The sequence below is a fragment of the Buceros rhinoceros genome, unplaced genomic scaffold (genome assembly GCF_000710305.1).
Source record: "Buceros rhinoceros silvestris isolate BGI_N320 unplaced genomic scaffold, ASM71030v1 scaffold5194, whole genome shotgun sequence".
Taxonomy (NCBI): Eukaryota; Metazoa; Chordata; class Aves; order Bucerotiformes; family Bucerotidae; genus Buceros; species Buceros rhinoceros.
This window is the reverse complement of record NW_010406349.1, coordinates 281-19,326: the sequence shown is the minus strand read 5'-3', so window position 1 is coordinate 19,326 and position 19,046 is coordinate 281. Positions and strand designations below refer to the sequence as shown.

The window sequence follows — 19,046 nt, the reverse complement described above, 5'->3', positions numbered from 1 at the left end:
GGAGGGGATTGGCTGTTTTTTAAGCAGCCCCGTGTTTCAAGAAGACTTCTGCATGTTTATATAGATAAGTATCTTTTTTTTTTTTCCAGTACGACTGTTCTGTATGACTGTTTGTACTGTGAGTTGATGTGGAACTGTTCTCTGTTATAAATAAAGTGGAGTTGGGGGATGGATTTGTGGCTGACTTCCCTGACTTTCAGCTAATCTCTCCTGCTTGGTTAACTGAAGTTTGGGAAAGTAGAAGTTTTGTGATCCATCAACAGTCACAGTGGATGTTAGAAAGCAGTCACATATACCCATAAAATTAGTAAAACAAAACCTTCAGTATATGGCTGGCAAGGATTTGCTGTTTGTTGGTGTAGGAGGAACCATGTCCATGCTCACAGACCCACTTTTTGTGAATTCCTGTTAATGTGAATTAGTACTGGCCAGGCTGCCTGCTGTACCTGAAACAACACAAACACTGCAGAGTTGTTTATTGCTTTTCCTGAACTGTATAATGGTAGAGGCGAATGAAAAAGGTGGTAAGTTAAAAAATTGAAAAATTACATGTATTGGTATGTAAACAGAGGAATTTTTAGTGACCTCAACCAGTGAGAAAATCCTTTACTGTGCTGTGGAGTAAATAAATGTCGTAATTCTATTCACTAAGTCAAAGCTGCAGCCATCCTTCAAGCTCTTTATGATACACTAGTTAACTTCCACTTTAAGTGAAGTTACATATAAACTGGAAATGTAGTTTTGGTTTGCCATTCTTGTGGATTTATACTGTGTGCCAGTGCTGTTAGTTCATAATTGCAGAACCGTGCGGTCTGTGGACAGATTCACTTGGAGAACAGTCAAATAAATTAATCCAATTTTTTTTTTTCAATTCTATTGGCAAGCATACTGGCTAAAAGGGTAATATATCTCTGGTATTGGGAAGCAATAATTAAAAATGGTTTAGGGAGTGGGAAGAGGTTACCTCAAATATCTTGTCCAAGAGCTTCCTCAGAGCATGAACATAAGCTCTTTATTCTGTTTCACCCACTTTCTCTTCAGGTACTCTTCTAATGGCTTTCCTGTGGGCTTAGTCTTAGACATGTTGAATGCGTCAAGTACAGAACCTGCCAGAGCAGCTGAGAGCTCTGTTCAGTCTTTGGAAAAACGATAGGAAAAAATGTTGTGAACACCTCCAGGCCTCTTACCTGGCTGTAAAACAATACCCAATTTAGTTCCCCAGCCTCCTCTCTAGTTCCCACCACACTATTTCAAACCTGCAGTCTTACCTTTATGGCTGTTGTTTGTACTTGGCTAACAGTAACCTGTGTTACAGGAGTCTATCTGCACCCATAACAGAGGTGTTTTCAGTACAGAGATTTGGACGTCCCACCGTGTCCACAAGAAGCACCCCCTCTGCCTTATGATGCTACCGGTATTGCTTGTTGAACTGTTGTGCTAACACAGAGCTGTCATCACTTCAGGGGATTATGACTTGTTAGCAGAAGTGGGGAGAGACATTCTCCTCTGTTTTCTGTGCTTTCACATCCAGTATTGTCCTGGGATAGGTGTTGCTCTTTACAACACAAGCTCTGGGTGTCATGGACAACAGCTGTCCAGTATGCTGGACCAGTATATCCAGTAGCTGTCCATTAAATTTTAGTCACGGGTGTCTTTAAGATCCCTTTTTCTGCATACCCTATTACTACTGTAGCTTGCAAATCTGATCAAGCTTAGGGAAAACGGTGTAGAAATACATTGTCAAGAACTTGGAAACTGTATTGCAACAGCAAATTTCTGCTTCCTAGATAGGGCAGTTGTAGCTCTAAGGAGCCAAATCACTGACAGTATGTATGTGTTTTTAACAATGGATCAGCGTGCTAAGACTGTATAGAGAGATGCTTGATTTGGGTCCAGATCAGATTGATTTAGCATTTGTAGGAGTCAGGAATATTATAAACCTTGATTTTACTTTTTTCTATCCTCACATTCTTTATTCATTTCCCTTCAGTAACCCCCTAACACAACAAATTCATGTTTAAGATTTTCTGAACTAAACAAGGGAAAAAAGTCTTTCTGAACTTTGAAGGCCATTCTCTTTTAGGAGAATGATAGCCTCTGTGGGACCTTGAGGGTTTTTTTCCCCTCAACCAAGTAACCTGCTTGAGACTCAGCTCATTTCTCCCATAGACTGAGGCAGGGCATTTTCTCCCTTCTCTAGTTCTTCCCAGCTGAGCTTCACATTAATCAAGTTTAGTGTTCTCTGCATGGCACAGAGTTCAGTAATCCAAGCTGTGATTTACAGCATTGCAGCCATGCAGTGTATCTGCACAGGGCAGAGCACTGTTATCTCGTCTTTATTAAGATGACACCTGTCTTTCGGGACAGTGTATTTTATCAAATCATCTAAATCATCTTAGTAGCAGTGAGTCTTGCAGGTCAGCAAAACCAGCTTTGGCAAAGAAGTCATGACAGTAACTGGGAATCCCACAAGTCTTGAAAGTCCTGACACCACCATGAGTTCACTTGCAATGTATTCTAAAAGGAAGTATTTTGTATTCAGCTGGAGAAGGTGTGTGAGCTCCAGCTCCCTGTTAGATGCTGTCCTTGTTTCTGTGAAGTCATACATGTGTCTTCTGGTCAAATTAGTGTAAAACATCTGAAAGCATTTAGGGTTTTTTGTCCTTTCTAAGCATAAGAGTTTCAGTTTGGTTTAGATAACCTGGTACTTTATTCTAGTGATGAACAGTGCTTTCTTTTGGTAGTGCTACTAGTTCTGTTTCAGTGTGGCTTCATAAAATAAATTTACATTTGCTCCATGGATCCACCAGTGCTGCATCTAACAGTAAAGGTGCTGGTGCTTGACTCCCACCAGAAGCAGCTGTTTGTCTGAGGCCCAGGACCTCTCTAAAGAGATAGTAATTGCTTCTACAGCAGTAGCAGCTCTTAGCTTTAGGGAGGAAATGATGGGAAAGGAGAACAAGATGTCTCCTCCTCCATATGAGCCATCAGAGCTCAGGAAGCAATGCTGGTTGGTTGTCTGGAGTATGCTGGGCTGGGTGGACACTGAGTTGTGCCAGTCTTGGAAACAGGAGGAATGGGCTGAGTGTTACCAGTGTTTGGGAAAGGGAGTTTAAAGAGGGAAATGCTCTCCTAGCATGGCGCATTTCATGGCCGCCTGTTGAAGAAGTAGCAGCTCATGTTCCTTTATTTCCCTCCAACCCCGGGTGCCGCCATCCTTCTGTGCCACTATGTTTCATGTGATGTGGGCAGGAAAGAGGAGAGGCAAAAAGGTTGCCGAGTTAAGTATGACTGACCTGGGGAGAAAATGTATGTAATTTATCCTGAGCACTCTGGGGGAGCACAGGGAAAAAGCTTGAGAATGGTTGTTCTGACTTAAATTATGCAGCAAAAGAGAAGATCGTTTCAGTTTGGTCAGAGGAGCACCTTCTGTTTTTGATTTTTAGAATGGTAAAAAGAACACTTTTTGCTATTCTGTGCTGTAAATCCTAAAATATCCAGAACTATTTGTTAGCACCAGATCCATGCCTAGCTTCCTGTGCTAAAGCTGCTCAATTCCTCATAGTTCTCTTGTATTATTCTACCCCAGACAGAAAGGCTAGTTTGTTTTTTTTTTAAATTCTTTGTGACTAAATTTGTCTTCGCTTAGCCCTCTTACGAACATTTAACCTGACTTCTAAGCCTCCAAGCATTGTCATAAATGCATGTTATAGCAACCAGAGCAAGTAGGGTAAATCCAAGCATTGTGATGGATATACTTTTAAGTAGGTTTTATGGGGAACTTAAGCATATTTTTGGATTCAGCTAGCACCGGGGCTTTTTTCTTTTTCTTTTTGAAGCTCTGTTCCACCTCTGGGGAAGGTAATTTTTATTTTACTGATTATGTAAGGTGTATAGAAATTTTAAAGAATGTACATGGGCTTCAAGTTCAAAGACTGTCAGAATGGATTTCCTGCATTTAAAATTATGTTTAAATTAAATACATTAACACTCAGGTGATCTCTATTATCCAGGTTTAGCAGTTTAGTGGACAAGCATGTGAAATTCACTGCAGTTCTTTTCAAGATGGTTCCTTGGAAGAGGTCATGGCTGCTTTGAAATTCTATAGTGTATTTTTATTAAGGGAAAATTCCTAGTAAGAGATACTGTTCTGTCTGCAGTAATAATGATTCATATCAGACACAGAGAATCAGATCTCTGCACTGCCCTCTTCGAAACAGATAACCAGTCTTTGTATCTGCATTACTGACAATAAATAAGGTAAGAAAGCTATTATAAATACTTCTCTACTGTATGTGAGACGCTAGACATATAAAAGCATAGGTGATGTACGTATGTACGTATTTGCATATATGTAGAGCCTAAAAATGAAAATAAATTTTATTCAAAACCTGAAAATGAAGGGAAAGGGATATTCTAGTGAAAGAAAATTTCATAATTCAATAAAAACTTTGGTTTTTGCAGAGCAGCAGGATTGTGACTTGCACTTACACCATCAGCAACTGGAAAAATGCCAGTTTCTAAAAGTAACTTGGTGTCTTTACGTGAAGATATTATAAATGATACTTCAGACTTGAGTGAAATGAAAATTTCAGATGAAAATGGGTCTGTTGAAAAAAGAACAATGACTCTGATTGAGAAGAATGGCTATCACGACTCTGTATACATAAACGCAGCCAAGATCTTTCAAGGCATTCATACTGAAAAGCCTAAGGATACGACATTGGTGCGGTATGGTGATGACTCAGTCTCTCCCATGCTGACTTTTAAAGATGAGTACTCTCAGCGTGCATCTTACGAACTGGCTTTCAGTGCTCTAAAATGTAAGTACAAAACTTTTCCAAGAATTACCAGTAGAAACTATGGAAAAACAAAGTGTTTAGTTTGTGCCTGACAGATCCACTAGAGTACTCATATCCCTCAAATACTTAAGTATTTCTAAGTGTTGTCAGATTTAGTGAAATCTAACTCTTAATTTAACTCTAAATCTAAACTCTTAATTTTTCATGTAAAGGAATTATACCTACTTAGAGTTGCTGTTTTTGATTGAATTTGCCCTTAATTTTCGTGATGTTTAAAATTTCATCTTTTCCTTTAGTGATTTGGTTTTTTACTTCCATAGAATTTTGTACATTTCATCGCGTAACTTGTCAGTATTGTCTTTTTTTTTTTTCAGATCAAGATCTTCTTGAAGAAATATTGTTAGATAGTTGTGTTTACCCATGCCAGTTAATAGTAAGTGAACTTTTTTGTGAGGAAATACATTTAGTATTTTCTGAGTTGATGAAATCAGAATATTTTTTTGAGAATTCTGTGGCATTCTTCACAGCGGCGTTTGTTGTTTTTAACTGTATGGTAGCCTGAGATTCAAATGTTGCTGTCCTTTTTGGATAGTTGTCTAAAGCATTAATCTCCAAGGTACTAGACATGTTGTGTCCATTACTGCTGGGAATCCAAACCGTTGAAGAAAGAAGGTAGGAGAGTGAACCATGATAGTTACTGCAGTGTAATACTTACTCAGTGATGGTGTCCTTGATCCAGTCCATGTACTTTCCTTCCCAGGTGTGTTAGTTGTGAGTGGGCAAAAATGTCATGTTCCCTTCCTGTCCCTGTGAGTTGTAAAGCATGGAATGAACCGCAACAGACAAATGCATTGCACCCATGTTTCATTTTCTGGGTGTCCTGAAAACCTAAAGCTGGCCGAGGAGCATTGTTTTGATAAGCTAGATAACTTTAAGTTGTGTATTTGAGTTTTAAAAAAATTATTCAGTGTTTTACTAACTCTCTATGAGGAATTAGCGTTTCAATTTAATTTTTAATGCCTCTTACATGGGAGACTGCTGTTTGATATCATAGGATGGTCTGGGTTGGAAGGAACCTTAAAGATCACCTACTTGTGGCCCCCCTGCCAGTGTGAAGGGACCCTTCCACTAGACCAGGCTGCTCGAAGCCCCATCCAACCTGGCCTTGAACACTTCGATGGAAGGTCCTTCACAGCATCTCCGGGCATCATTTTCCTATGCCTCACCACCCTCACAGTAAAGAATTTCTTCCTAGTATCTTCCTAATACCCCTTGTCCTATCACTACACTCCCTGATCTTTCTTGTAGCCCCCCTTTTAAGTACTGGAAGGCTGCTATAAGGTGTCTCGGGAGCCTTGTCTTCGCCAGAATGAACAACCCCAACTCTCTCAGCCTGTCCTCTTAGAGGAGGTGCTCCAGCCCTATGATAATCTTCATGGCCCTCCTCTGGACTTACTCCAACAGGTCCATATCTTTCTTATGTTGGGAGCCCTAGAGGAATAGAGGGGACTCACCTCCCTCTCACTGTTGGCCACGCTTCTCTTGATGCAGCCCAGGATATGGTTGGCTTTCTGGGCTGCAGGTGCACATTGCTGGCTTATACTCAAGTTTTTCATCCATCAAGACCCTCAAGCCCTCCTCTGGGCTGCTCTCAATCCATTCTCTTCCCAGCCTCTATGCCTGCTGGGGATTGCCCTGATTCATGCGCAGGATCTTGCGCTTGGCCTGTGGAACTTCATGAGGTTTGCACGGGCCCACCTCACAGGCCTGACCAGGTGCCTCTGGATGGCACCCCTTCCCTCCAGTGTTGCCAACTGCACCACACGTTTGGTCATGTTGGCAAACTTGCTGAGGGTGCACTCGATCCCAGTGTCCGTGTTGCTGATGAAGATGTTAAACAGTGCAAGAAGACCTTTTTTGCAGAAGTGAGGGATGTTCTGTGTCACTTTTTCTATCCTGTTGTTTTTCTGTTTCAGCCAGATGAATTAACCAGCTTGCTTGTTGTGATGCTTTATGATTTACAAGACCGAAAGTTTCAAGCAAGAGAGATTTTTGAAGAAGAGAAGCCTGTAGCAGAAGTTCGGAAGATAGAGCATTATCTATACAGGTATACAAGCTAGGATCTTTTTTTAGAATCACAGAATGGATGGAAAACACCTTTAGAATCCAGCAGCTGTTAATCTAACACTGCCAAGTCCACCACTAAACCATGTCCCTAAGCACCACATCTACATGTCCTTTAAATACCTCCAGGGTGACTCCACCACTTCCCTCCAATGCTTCACAACCCTTTCAGGGAAGAAGTTTTTCATAATATCCAACCTAACCCCCCCCAGTGCAACTTAAGGCTGTTTCCTCTCATCCTATCACTTGTTACTTGGGAGAACAGACTGACCCCCACCCCACTACAACCTCCTTTCAGGTAGGTGTAGAGAGCAATAATGTCCCCCGAGTCTCCTTTTCTCCAGGCTAAACGACCCCAGTTCCCTCAGCCACTCCTCACAGCACTTGTGCTCTAGACCTTTCAACCTTCAGCCAGCTTTGTTGCCCTTCTCTGGACACACTCCAGCACCTCAACGTCTTTCTTGAAGTAAACTCCACTCCAGACTAAACAACCCCAGGTCCCTCAGCCACTCTCTAGAAGACTTGTTCTCTAGACCCTTCACCAGCTTCATTGCCCTTCTCTGGACATACTCCAGCACATCAATGTCCTTCTTGTAGTGAGGGGTCCAAAACTGGACACAGTATTCAAGGTGTGGCCTTACCAGTGCCGAGTACCGGAGGACAATCACTTCCCTGCTCCTGCTGGTCACACTATTGCTGATGCAAGCCAGGATGCTGTTGGCCTTCTTGGCAATACTTCTATTATGGAACGTCGTCAAATATTATTTTAATTAATTAGGAAAAAAAAAAAGAGGATATGTAAAATAAACATTTTAAGTAGTGTTCAAGTATTTCTTTTCTCAGTCTGTTGATGAACTCAACAAGAATTTATTGGACAAAATTCTGTTGCTGCTGGATTTAGAATAGCCCCAAAAGTTAATGAGTACCATAAGAGCAAGGTATTCCTGGAGGGCAGTAAGTAATACACCTTGATATCTGAAGTAGCTCACCAGCAGTATTTACTTGCTTTGAAGTATCACGTATCAAGATCATGCATAAAGCTTGTGGGAAGAAAAGACTGGGAATATTTCCTCTGATGTTTCGCACAAGAATTATAGTAATAAAACTGACTCTTGGTGGCCATCATACTTGTACGTATTTAGAGGTCAGCTTTCATCAAATGCTCATTCTGCACATATATGTATTTGTATCTTTAAACACACAGAAAAAAATCCATGATTGTATTCCACAGATGGTAGTTCTAAAAAGTGATTTTATTTTTTATTTTTTTTTTTTAGCTTTCTAATAAAACTGATATATTTGGGAGTATTCTGTTATAATTCCAGTCCCTTGGGCATTTAAGTAAGATAGTCTCAGCTAAGTGCTACGACCTTGCACCTTGTCTGGGGTAGAAGATGTCCTGTAACTGTGCGCTTTCTGTAATGGTATGCAAAATGAGGCCCCACATTTGGTTTTGGTTTCTGAGTGAGACAGTATTGTAATAGAAATGTTGCATGCTAATAGGTGATGTAAAGATTTATAAAACTTACTAGACTTGTGACTATGCTTCTGTAGTTTTAGGACCAAACTGGCAGCTGCCCTAGCAAGATGTCGCATCAAATATGATGCTCCTTCAATTGAATACCTTCTACCAGAAACCATACGGAAGCAGGAACAAAGGGCTTCTGCTTTACCTTTATGTGTTTGGATAAACACATTTAAAACCAGGTAAGGTCTTTAAAGAATCATCTCATATTGACGTTTTTACACATGAAGTGGTGTAACTACATATATAAGTACACACTTGTTTTAGAATTTCCAGATTATTACCAGTAATTTAAGTTTCTTATAGTAAGTTCTGCTTAGATCAGTGACATTGCATTATCTTTGTCTATAGTGTTTATATATTGCAGCAATGGTATTCATTAACTGTAATAAAGTTGTGAAACAGTTTTTCTTACTATTCTGTTGCTTGTGTGGGTCTTTCACCAAATAGATGAGGAAATAAAATATGAAAAAACTGTATGTGAGTAAAAAACTTCTTTAAAAGTGTGTCTATTACTGTAAGCCGTAACATTGGCCAAGGCTGCGAAGACAGATACAATACTTCATACTGGTGTTTATTCTGCAAAGATAGTGTAAACTCGAAATAAAAATACACCTAAAAATCCTTATATTTACTATGTATGTAACGTGGGTGTGGCCAGTTCTGTACTAACTGATAGGTGAACCGTACCAGGTTATCCTCTTACCTATTTTATTAGACAGGTAATCCATTTATTTTGTTTTCAAGAATTTTGTTTTCAAGAATTTTGTTTTCAAGAATTTTGTTTTCAAGAATTTTGTTTTCAAGAATTTTGTTTTCAAGAATTTTGTTTTCAAGAATTTTGTTTTCAAGAATTTTGTTTTCAAGAATTTTGTTTTCATACTCCTATCCTGGACCAATGTTCTGTGCTTAGGTTATAGGCTCTTCAAGATAGAGCAGGTGTCTTACTCTGGTTGTGATTTTTCAACCCTTAAATAAGACTGAATTAAGAGCTGATGTGTAGACCCTACATTTCACGTAGCATGTAAGTTTATGGCACTGTCTGAAACTGCATTTTAACAACCAAGTCTTGATGTATAGACTTTTAAATCTTTATGATACTTGAATTTCAAGCCTCAGCATTTATGCCTTCATTACATTTGCACTAGGATTATTTCGGTTATCAGCTATTAAATTCATTGGCAAGCTGGGCTATATTGAAAGCAATTGAAAGAACTAAACTATTGCAGTAGTAGATTTCCTACAGTGTCTCCTAAGCACACAGACATTTATGTTTTGATGCTTTGAACCATCCTCTAGAAAAACATACCTCTTTCTTAATTTCTGACTTATTCTTTCAAACCAGAAAGAATGCCTAAAATACAGTGAATTCCCCTCCTGTATTAGGCAGTATTGCATTTTTTATATATATGCATTTATATATATACACACTAAAAAAATAAAAGGCAAATATCCATACAACGCAAGCTCTATTTCTTAAGTAACTGTTGTATATTTAACGGTCAGTTAAATGTTAACAGCCTTGAAGATGTTTTCAGAGATTTGAAGAAGAAGGGATTCACAAGAGTTGAATCTGTGTCAGACTTCGACCGTTATACATACTGTGTAGACCAACATTGCCATGATGTATTGGTTTTTCCTTCCTGTCTTAAAGAAGAACTCCTTAATTTAGATCTCTTTGCAGATGGCAAACTCTTACTGCAGGTGAGTTGATGCACCTGCAAACTAAAATGATGCTTTGCGTTAGAACAAGGTCACTTATTGTGTGACTGTCCTATTAAATCAGTCAGGCAGCAACATATTCTTAAAGGGTTTTGGACTGTTTTAATAATCAGAAGGTTAGAAACTGATTCATTTAATAAATTTAGCATGTAAATGTTAATGCTTATAACTGATAGATTACATTAGGAAGAGGACTTAAATTTAATCTTAAAACTGTTGAAATAAACTTCAAACATGGTCAAAGAAGCAGCCTCACTTCTGAAAATGTGAGGAGAGTCTCTATGTAACTCTACATGCATTACCCCCCGTTAGTACATAATAATATGCTAATACTGTAACACCTTTTCCTCCTCAACTGAATATTTGTGATGAAAAAATGCTTCTTAGTATTTTGTGTAGTGTGGTTCCTAAATCTCCACCGGTCTTTTTCCTGACTTGCAGTCATTAGCCCCTTCAGGCAAGACTGGTTGGAGGTTCTTGTTGTAGAGTGGTGATTCGGAGCAACACTGCAGCAACACATAATCACAACTTATCTCAAGTGTTTGAAGATTCTTGAGTGCTTAGCAGAAACATTTCAAAGAGCATTTTCACTTGATGCTTAGCATTTTCTCCAATTTTTAGCCTGAAATCTATTACGCAACTTATAAAATAATGCTGAATATCTCATTTCAATGTGTATATTATGAATAGAAGTCTTACAGAAAAAACCCAATACATGACCCATAGGTCACTAGAACAAATTCTGAGTATTACTACTTAAAAATATTCAAAGTTAGGAAATGGAACCCTCAAAAACTCCCTCTCTGTGTGGGTGGGGTAGGATACTATTCAATGGTGTAAGCAGATACGCAGACATCAATGTTAACTTAAAGGTTCACTTCCTGCCCCCGCCCCCCTTAACACCAATATTTGCCAGATTTGGTTCAAAACTTGGTACCCATGGTCTGTACCTTCACTCTTTGCCTTTTTAAGTAATTTGATGGAGATAATGTTTGATATGTATCTCTCCCTTCAGCATCTGTAGTATGAGATCATTTACTCCAGTTAATACGCTTCCTGCATCCAGATCTGCCTTAGGTTTTGATCTGTAAGGGCTTCATTGCTCTGATAATTGTGAATGTGCTGTGTGAATGAAGAGCTGTGTGAATAGTTCTGCATTTCCCATTAAGCTGCCTTTGAGGATGAATTTGGAGTATTACAGCCCATGTTTGTCTTTTCTGGGACTGGCTGTCACTTGTGGGAATAATATGCACTTAACATTTCATTTCACCTATAGATATTATGCTTTTTATGCAATAGTTAGAATTATTTAAGTTTAGTGAGTTTAACTTAATAAGGTGCTTGGTTTTGTACTTTATTTAATTCCGTATTATTCTGTAAGTTTTTTCTCCTCTCCTCTTTCTAGTTCGTTGTGCAAACAATGACATACTTTTCTAATTTGGAAAGGAAGGCTGGCTCTCATAGGAACCAAATCAGTTGGTCATATTTAGTTTTGTATCATTATTTTCTAGGATAAGTCTCGCAGCCTCGCTGTACACGCTGCACAGCCACTGCTGAATACAGATGATGACATTATACTGGCTCACGTAGGTTCCCATGTGACCACTGCCCATATGTCAGCGCTGACAGTTCACAGCACGTCCACAATTTTTGTCTGTGGTGTAAAATCTTCAGCAAAAGCAGATGAACTGAGGAACTTGTTCACTCACATGGGATGTAAAAGTATGTGTTAAAACAGCTGGTATGCATACGTAGGTATTTGTGATATCTGCTAATATGACATACTTGTATCAGGATTCAGAGATCTCTTGTCTGAGGCTTTGTAACGTAAGTTACAAGTCGAGGATTGTCAGTAAGTAACAACATACTTTTTGCCACAAGGTGAACTAACAACTCTTCTGCCACAATCAAGTTAATCAAAGGCTGCAGATTAACCGTTATAGGTGCAGGCTACTGAAATGTCAGGGTGAAGTTTTCCATACAAGTAATTACTGCATAGTGGTTGGTATAGCTCATAGCTGGGAACTTTTCAGTCCATTTATTTAGTGTCTTGGCTATTGCTTTCAGCCCAATTTTCACCTGTTTTTGAGAGCATTAATCCAAAGTGCATGCTCTTCTCTGGTTCACCCAGAGGACACAATCCGAACAGAATACAGCAAGACTCTGGAACGCCATGAGCAGACTTTTCAGTGGAAGATGCCAAAGCTCCTTCAATCTGTTTGAAATCAGTGGGGCATACTTTGGAGGATCTGGGTCTAGCAGGCTCTAGCTCTTACAGAATACCGTGTAGCACCACGGGCTCTTCACTTTTGTCACATTAAAATTAGACAGGCTTGCTTGCATGTAGAACTGTTGAGTTTTTCCCTTTGTTTCAGATATTCAGTTATTACATGAAGCCTTTACTGAGATTGAACCAACAGACCCAAGACTTAGAAAGGCAAGAGTTATTTTGCTGCTACCGCAGTGCTCTGGACTGGGAGTTGGCAATCCAATAGACTTTATTTTAAATGAACATGGAGGTAACTTTTGCTACAATGGCTGGCTTGTGCTTTCTGGTAGAAATAGTATTCAAGTCTTGTGTTCTAGACATCATAACCGCTTCAATAAATTGCATCATTTTATAAAATATCCTTCCTTTTTAGATTTTTATTTTAACTACTATAAAACGTAAATAACTTGCATAATTCTGTATGTGTAATGTACATACAGGCTACTACAGAAATACAAAAGAGGATAACTAAATTACACAGATGATTTTTCCACACAAAGTGAGCAAGAACATATTTGGCCTAGCTAGGATTCTCAGCAAGAAACAAAATCCTTCTAGGTGACACTGAAGGATTAAGAGTGTTTTATAAAGGCAATTTCTAGTCCATGGTATGGAATTTGAGAGTTCTTCTGGGGAGCAGAGTGTATATAGCCTTTCTTTTAAAGTAAAAAGACTATAGGTAGAAAATTTATCCAAGACCAATGAGATATGTCATTTCCCCTTGATTACATTCCTTTATTGATTGATGGTGTAAGTCTATTCACTGTACAATTTTCATTAAATAGAAACAAATAAGAGGCAGTAGTAATTACAGGTAAAGAAGAAAAGAAGACTCTCTTAGGCATTCCTTAGTATTGTGATTTGTAAAACCTACTTTCCCACCACACTAGTAATGATCAGGTCTGTACCAAAGCAGTTTCTGCAAACAACTGAATTTAAAGACATTAACAGAAATTGCATTAATAAATCTACAACACTTTGCATTTAGATGCAGGATTGCTAAAAGACCTTTTCCAAGGATCTGTATCTGAGAATAAACTCTGTGTTCTTGCTGAGAGGCAACTTAATGAGCTGATGCATGCCATGAAATGTAAGTGTGTTATCTCCTGGATGCTGGGGAACAGCCTGTACTACCAATTTCATTGTACTGCCACCAGTTCCTGTATAGTTAAAAAAATACACTGATTGCTCTATTAGTTAGTAGTGTGTAACCAAGCCCCTAAATAACGATCTCCTCAAGTGTAAAGGTGTATCTGTGTCCTAGTATTCTCCAGCCATTAATACAATGATCTTCAGCATTGTTTAGAGAACTGGCTTAGTCATACTCTGCTTTGGAAATGTTGTAAATGTAGTCTGACTCCAGCTGCATGCTGCCACTTTCTTCCCCCTTCCTTTGGTAGCTGTGTGAAAAGACTGGATGCAGCCTGGAATTTATGCTGAAATCTGCAAATATTTGAAAAGATTTTAATTACTAACAAAACACTAGAGACTGAATACTGGTCTCTAGCAGGAAGATGTATTTTATTGGTAAAAATGACATCCAAGCATAATTTTTATGCTGATTTCAGTCTTTACTAAACCACTGTGTGAAGAATCTGAACAGTAGAAAAATTGTTGTTTGTTTGTTTTGTAGTTAAAGTACAAGCTATTGTTTACTGTACTTGTTCCATTTACCCAGAAGAAAATGAACTAGTGGTGAAAAAAGCACTGGAATCTGGAGTGGAAGGAAATAACATACAACGATATAGGTATGGAATGAGTAGTTTTATGTATGGAAAAATTAAGTATAAGTTGTAGCATAATTCTTAGCCATTCCACAGAATGATCTGTCTTGCACTAGATTAACATTTAAAGTTGTTTTTTTTTTTGCTGCAAATCACTCCATTCCTTTTGATATTATGAGAGTACTAAGTAGCAGTCTCTCGACTTACTTATCTAATATTTTTGTTCCCATCTGAAACTGAACTGGGACAAAAGCATCACTGGTTGGAAATAACATTGTGGTGAGCTTCTGATAGAGCTATTGCTTTCATCCTATCAGTACTCAGAGAACGAAGCTAGTTTAAGATAAAATGGAGACTAGCTAGCATGCTATCAGCATCTCACCTAGGAGGGTCAGTTTCAAAGGAAAAAGAAACCAAGTCTTAAAATGTGAGAATAATATAGAAGAATAAGAACCTCTGTTGCAGGATGCCTTGTCCCCGTATTCAGATGAATGACTTCTGGGGGATAGGTTACAGTAAGAGACCATCCCATGCAATCATAACTGACTTCATTTAGCCCACATCCTAAACTAATAGGGGCTGAACTACAGCAGTTGCTCTATTACCCAGTGACGGCTCCCCAGCTGAGAAGGGGGATTGGGACACGGAGAGGAGACCCATGGGTTGAAACAAAACCAGACTTAATGAAACCGCCAAACTAATACCAAATGCCAATATAAAGTACACAAAGCTGTAGTCAGGCCAGTGAATGTACAGTGGTCACAACAAATGAGAGAGCAATCCCCAGGATGAGCCCAAGGGGTGAAAACAAACCCAGACTAAAGAAAACCGCCAAACTAATACCAAATGCCAATATAAAGTACACAAAGCTGTAGTCAGGCCAGTGAATGTACAGTGGTCACAACAAATGAGAGAGCAATCCCCAGAAGGAAGAAGAGCAGGATCAGAAGGGCCCACCTCCCTCCTCAGCAAACTTCCCCCTTTATACTGAGCATGATGTTTATGGTCTGGGATACCCCTGTGAGCCAGTTCAGCTCAGCTGCTCTGGTGGACTCAAAACTGCTAATGGCCTGCAGACCACGGCAGGCCTGTGATTCTGTCCCAGCAAAACCAGGACAGTAACAAACACAAATATATATGAAAAAAGGTTGTGTGTTGCATACTGTATATGCAGTTAAAACCTGTCAGCTGACACTCCTGTCAGCCGAAGCACTGTTAAAAGACTGATGGGTACTTTCTGGATTTTCCTCTCAGTCACAGTAGATAAATGCAAACAGTTGGCACTTGCTTGCACATTGATTACAGGATGGAGGTTAAAAGAGTTTATATTGGCAAAAGCCCAGGAGAGTACTACTGTATTCTTAGATTTTATATTATCTTAGATGATGTTGATGATGTGGCTGTCGTGAGGAAAGGTACAGTGGTTCAACATATCATTCAGTGTATTTAAATTTTGCCTGATTAAAATGGCAAATGTTAACTGTGGCCAGTCCAAAGAATTTTAGAAAGAGGCATGTTACATGTAATCTTAAGATACAGCACAACAAAGTGCATCTTTCTTGCAAATCACCAATAGAAAAGAGCAGCCTGCTTTAAATTTTATGCTAAATGGAGTTAAATTAGGGTACGTCTTGCCAATGTTGCTATGCTAGTCCAAAAGCATTTATAGACTTCTGCTGTAAACCATTTTCCTTTGTGATTTGAAATTGTGATGCCTGTCATGTCTTGACCTCTATGCAGCTATTACTGCATGGGGGGGACCTTGGAACATAATTGTCTCTAAATTATTTTAACACAAATAATACATAAAATAATTATCTCTTTAACATAATTTATATCTTAAATCCTGAGTTTTTCCAGGGCTTTATTTATATTTTCAGAAAAAAAAAAATCCCCCTTGTCTTAAACACACACCCTCCCCCAAAGCCAAAACAAAATCTGTTCAGTGTTCTGCAGAAACATCATGAAACTTGTCATACCACCACATGACACTTTTACTTTCAAATACAAGGCAATCTCAGATGGTAAGAAAGGTAGAATAAAATTACATTAGGATTTTTGCAGACCTGAGAAAATTTGTGTCTGAAGACTGACAACTTCATAAATGACAATTCCAGAATTAGTTCTTGCTACAATAAAGCTGCTGGTAATCAGCATAATAAGAGCAATAGTAGGACACCATAAATAAAATGCAGTGTGTGATAACACATGTTGTAAGATGAATCGAGCCATTTAAGATACGTGTTCTACTTATGACAGTTCTTTGTACACTTTCCTTAGAATTAATTAGGTAACACACTTGATTAAAAGAATGCAGGATAGAATGAAAAACTGTTGCAGAATTACCAGCCTGTGTTGGCAGTAATGTCTTTGAGAGACAAGTTACACTAATAAATCAACCTGCGTGATTGTCACAGATCTACTTAATATTAATTTCCTTTTCCAAGAACACTGAGGACTTCCAAGAAACTCTTACACCAGTTGTGCTTATGTGTATTGTATTCTTTTGGAATTACTCTGCAGTGCTGGAGCAGCGCTGAACCAAAATAAGGGTGTGCTTGACTCTGGGGACATAGAGCTGGCTGTGAAATTGTAAAGGCGATTTCAAACACGTACCTGCTGTCTAAGCTGAGCTTAAGGATATAAGAGTTTACCTTTCTTAAGGGTAGACATTGTGAATGGGGGTGTATAGAGGAGATGCTAAACCATCATGCATTTCCCTTTGGCCTTTGAATGAATTTCTGCATCAACTTTCAGGGTCAGACCACCCATTAAAGGGACTCCTGGTAACAGCAGTCTGTATATATCAAAATAAAGATTACACTTTTTTGCATTGAATGGCCAGATCTAAAAGCAAACATTTCGTATGTGCCATGGGACATAGATTTTTTTATTCAGTAATGCAAGGAGGATGTGAGCATTGTAGTCTGTATTACCAGGTTCTGAGGGACGTACCAGAAATCCAGATTATAGTGAAAACTTCGGAACAAATAGTTTTGCAGACTTCCTACTAGGAATGGACTGGCCAGCCAAATCAGGGTATTGTTTACAAATATTGAACGTGTTTCTCCATAACCATCTCTGAATAAAGCTCTGTCTTAAGAGGATCAATGGAGCACTGAAGAGGGGCTGTATCTTACAGCCCTCAGTAATGCGAAGAGAAGGGGGTAATAATTGCATAAGGACATTTTGAAAGCGTTTTTCTGTACTGACACAGCTGAGTAGTAGTTCAGCAGTCTTATGAGCCCAGCCCTTGAGGCCTCTTTATACAGCTAGGGATTACTGGAATACAGGGAGAACACAAGAAAAGGCTAGTTCCTCCTCCTCCACTGATGCATTGCAAAACTGTAAATTTGGAAAGAACCCCTCAGAACTCTCATTACTTAAATATGCAAAATTTTTTAACCTTGCATAGATAATTATTTATTATGAGTGTATTCTCAAGAACTCTTAAGTCATCACCACTGCAACTTCTGTGCACTGCCTAGTGTTTTCAGAGCGTTCTCCTACTTCACAGACAACTTGATAGTCCAGAAACTGCATATCTAAGAAGGAACATAGTTGTTACTTATGTCCATACATACTTAGTATCTGGTGGTTAATACACTAAATTATTGGGAAAAAATAAATGGGAATTGTGGGGAAAATCAATTAATTCTAAAAAGACGAATACTCATGTCTTTCTTGAATTGCAAAAAAGTTCTTAAAAATGAAGATACAGCTGTACAAGACTTGAAAGATTTACTTTGGAAAATATTTTTAATATATCCTTGTACATTTTCTTTTATATCCTTAAATATTATTTTCTGGTTATTTTTTACAGGCTTATTCCTCCTGTTTTTTCTACATGCTCCGATTCAAAGGCTTCCACTGAAAATTTTTTCAAAATGGAGCCATCAGAAATTTCCAGTGGCTGTTTTGTAGCTATTCTAGAAAGAGAGGTAAGCTAAGAAAATTAACATTTTAAAAATGCTTCACTGAAAAAGAATGTTGTTGCCATTTTCCACAAAAGAATATATGAGATGGAACATTTAAAAAAATTCCTGGCTGTTCTGTAGTTGTGTTAAGAACAAAGAATAGGTGAGCAGTCAAAATGTGCCACTTTTAGAGTTTTCTGCTGAGCACAGCTTTCCAACATGTGCCTTTCCTTCTGGAGGAGTTCACGATGAGAGCAGTCTCTTCCATCTGAGTCAGTGCTAGGACTATCTAGAGGAAATACGTTGTTGCTGTCACTGCTTGGAATGAAATACATAGCTTCATTAAGACTCATGATAAATGGTGCCTAGGAAGTTATTTGTTATGTCTTTCCAATATCCAAGCAGATAGTGTCACCTGTAGGGATTAAGATTTCGTTATAGTTTGAATAAATTAGGTATGTATATGTTTCCTTCCAAAACTAAGGCATATGCAAATCTGGCTTGAAAGGCAGGTGGCTTTTGCTGAGTAAATGGAAGAGTCTTCCCAGGATTCCTGAGGAAAGGTCTTGAAGGGCTAGTTTGCATCTCTGAGCACCAACACTTTCCTCTGTGTCTGAGAAATGTAGGACTTTTTTTCACTAGAAGAGGAAGAGGGGGAGCTAACTAGATTAAGTAGAATGAAAATTAAAGATACAAGATTTGGTTGCTTGTACCACTTCCTGTCATACTGCAATTACAGTGCTAGAAAGAGTCTTGTGTCTTGGGGGAAATTAGAAGATTTTATTATGAGAATCACACATGAAAGCCATTCATGTTATCTATTATCGGCCTCTTTCTTTTCAATGTAAAATATTTTAACCTGACTCCCTGAGGTAGTAAGTTTTAGTTAATCATGCTGTGTACATCTGTCTACCATGTTGTCTCCCTCCACAGAAATAAACACTTTTGTTTCAAGTAGTTGAT

General features: G+C 38.6%; 1 protein-coding gene across 1 annotated transcript; it reads left to right on the top strand.

Annotated features, from left to right (window-relative positions):
- Positions 1 to 4,510: 4,510 nt before the first annotated feature.
- NSUN7 (NOP2/Sun domain family, member 7) lies at positions 4,511 to 18,107 on the top strand (the record flags this gene model as incomplete). Its single annotated transcript, XM_010134038.1, has 10 exons — positions 4,511 to 4,823; positions 5,177 to 5,235; positions 6,779 to 6,909; positions 8,481 to 8,633; positions 9,972 to 10,155; positions 11,685 to 11,895; positions 12,549 to 12,692; positions 13,431 to 13,532; positions 14,076 to 14,190; positions 17,990 to 18,107. Coding segments are annotated over exons 1-10 (1,530 nt in total), but the record flags the coding sequence as incomplete, so codon positions are not given.
- Positions 18,108 to 19,046: the final 939 nt, after the last annotated feature.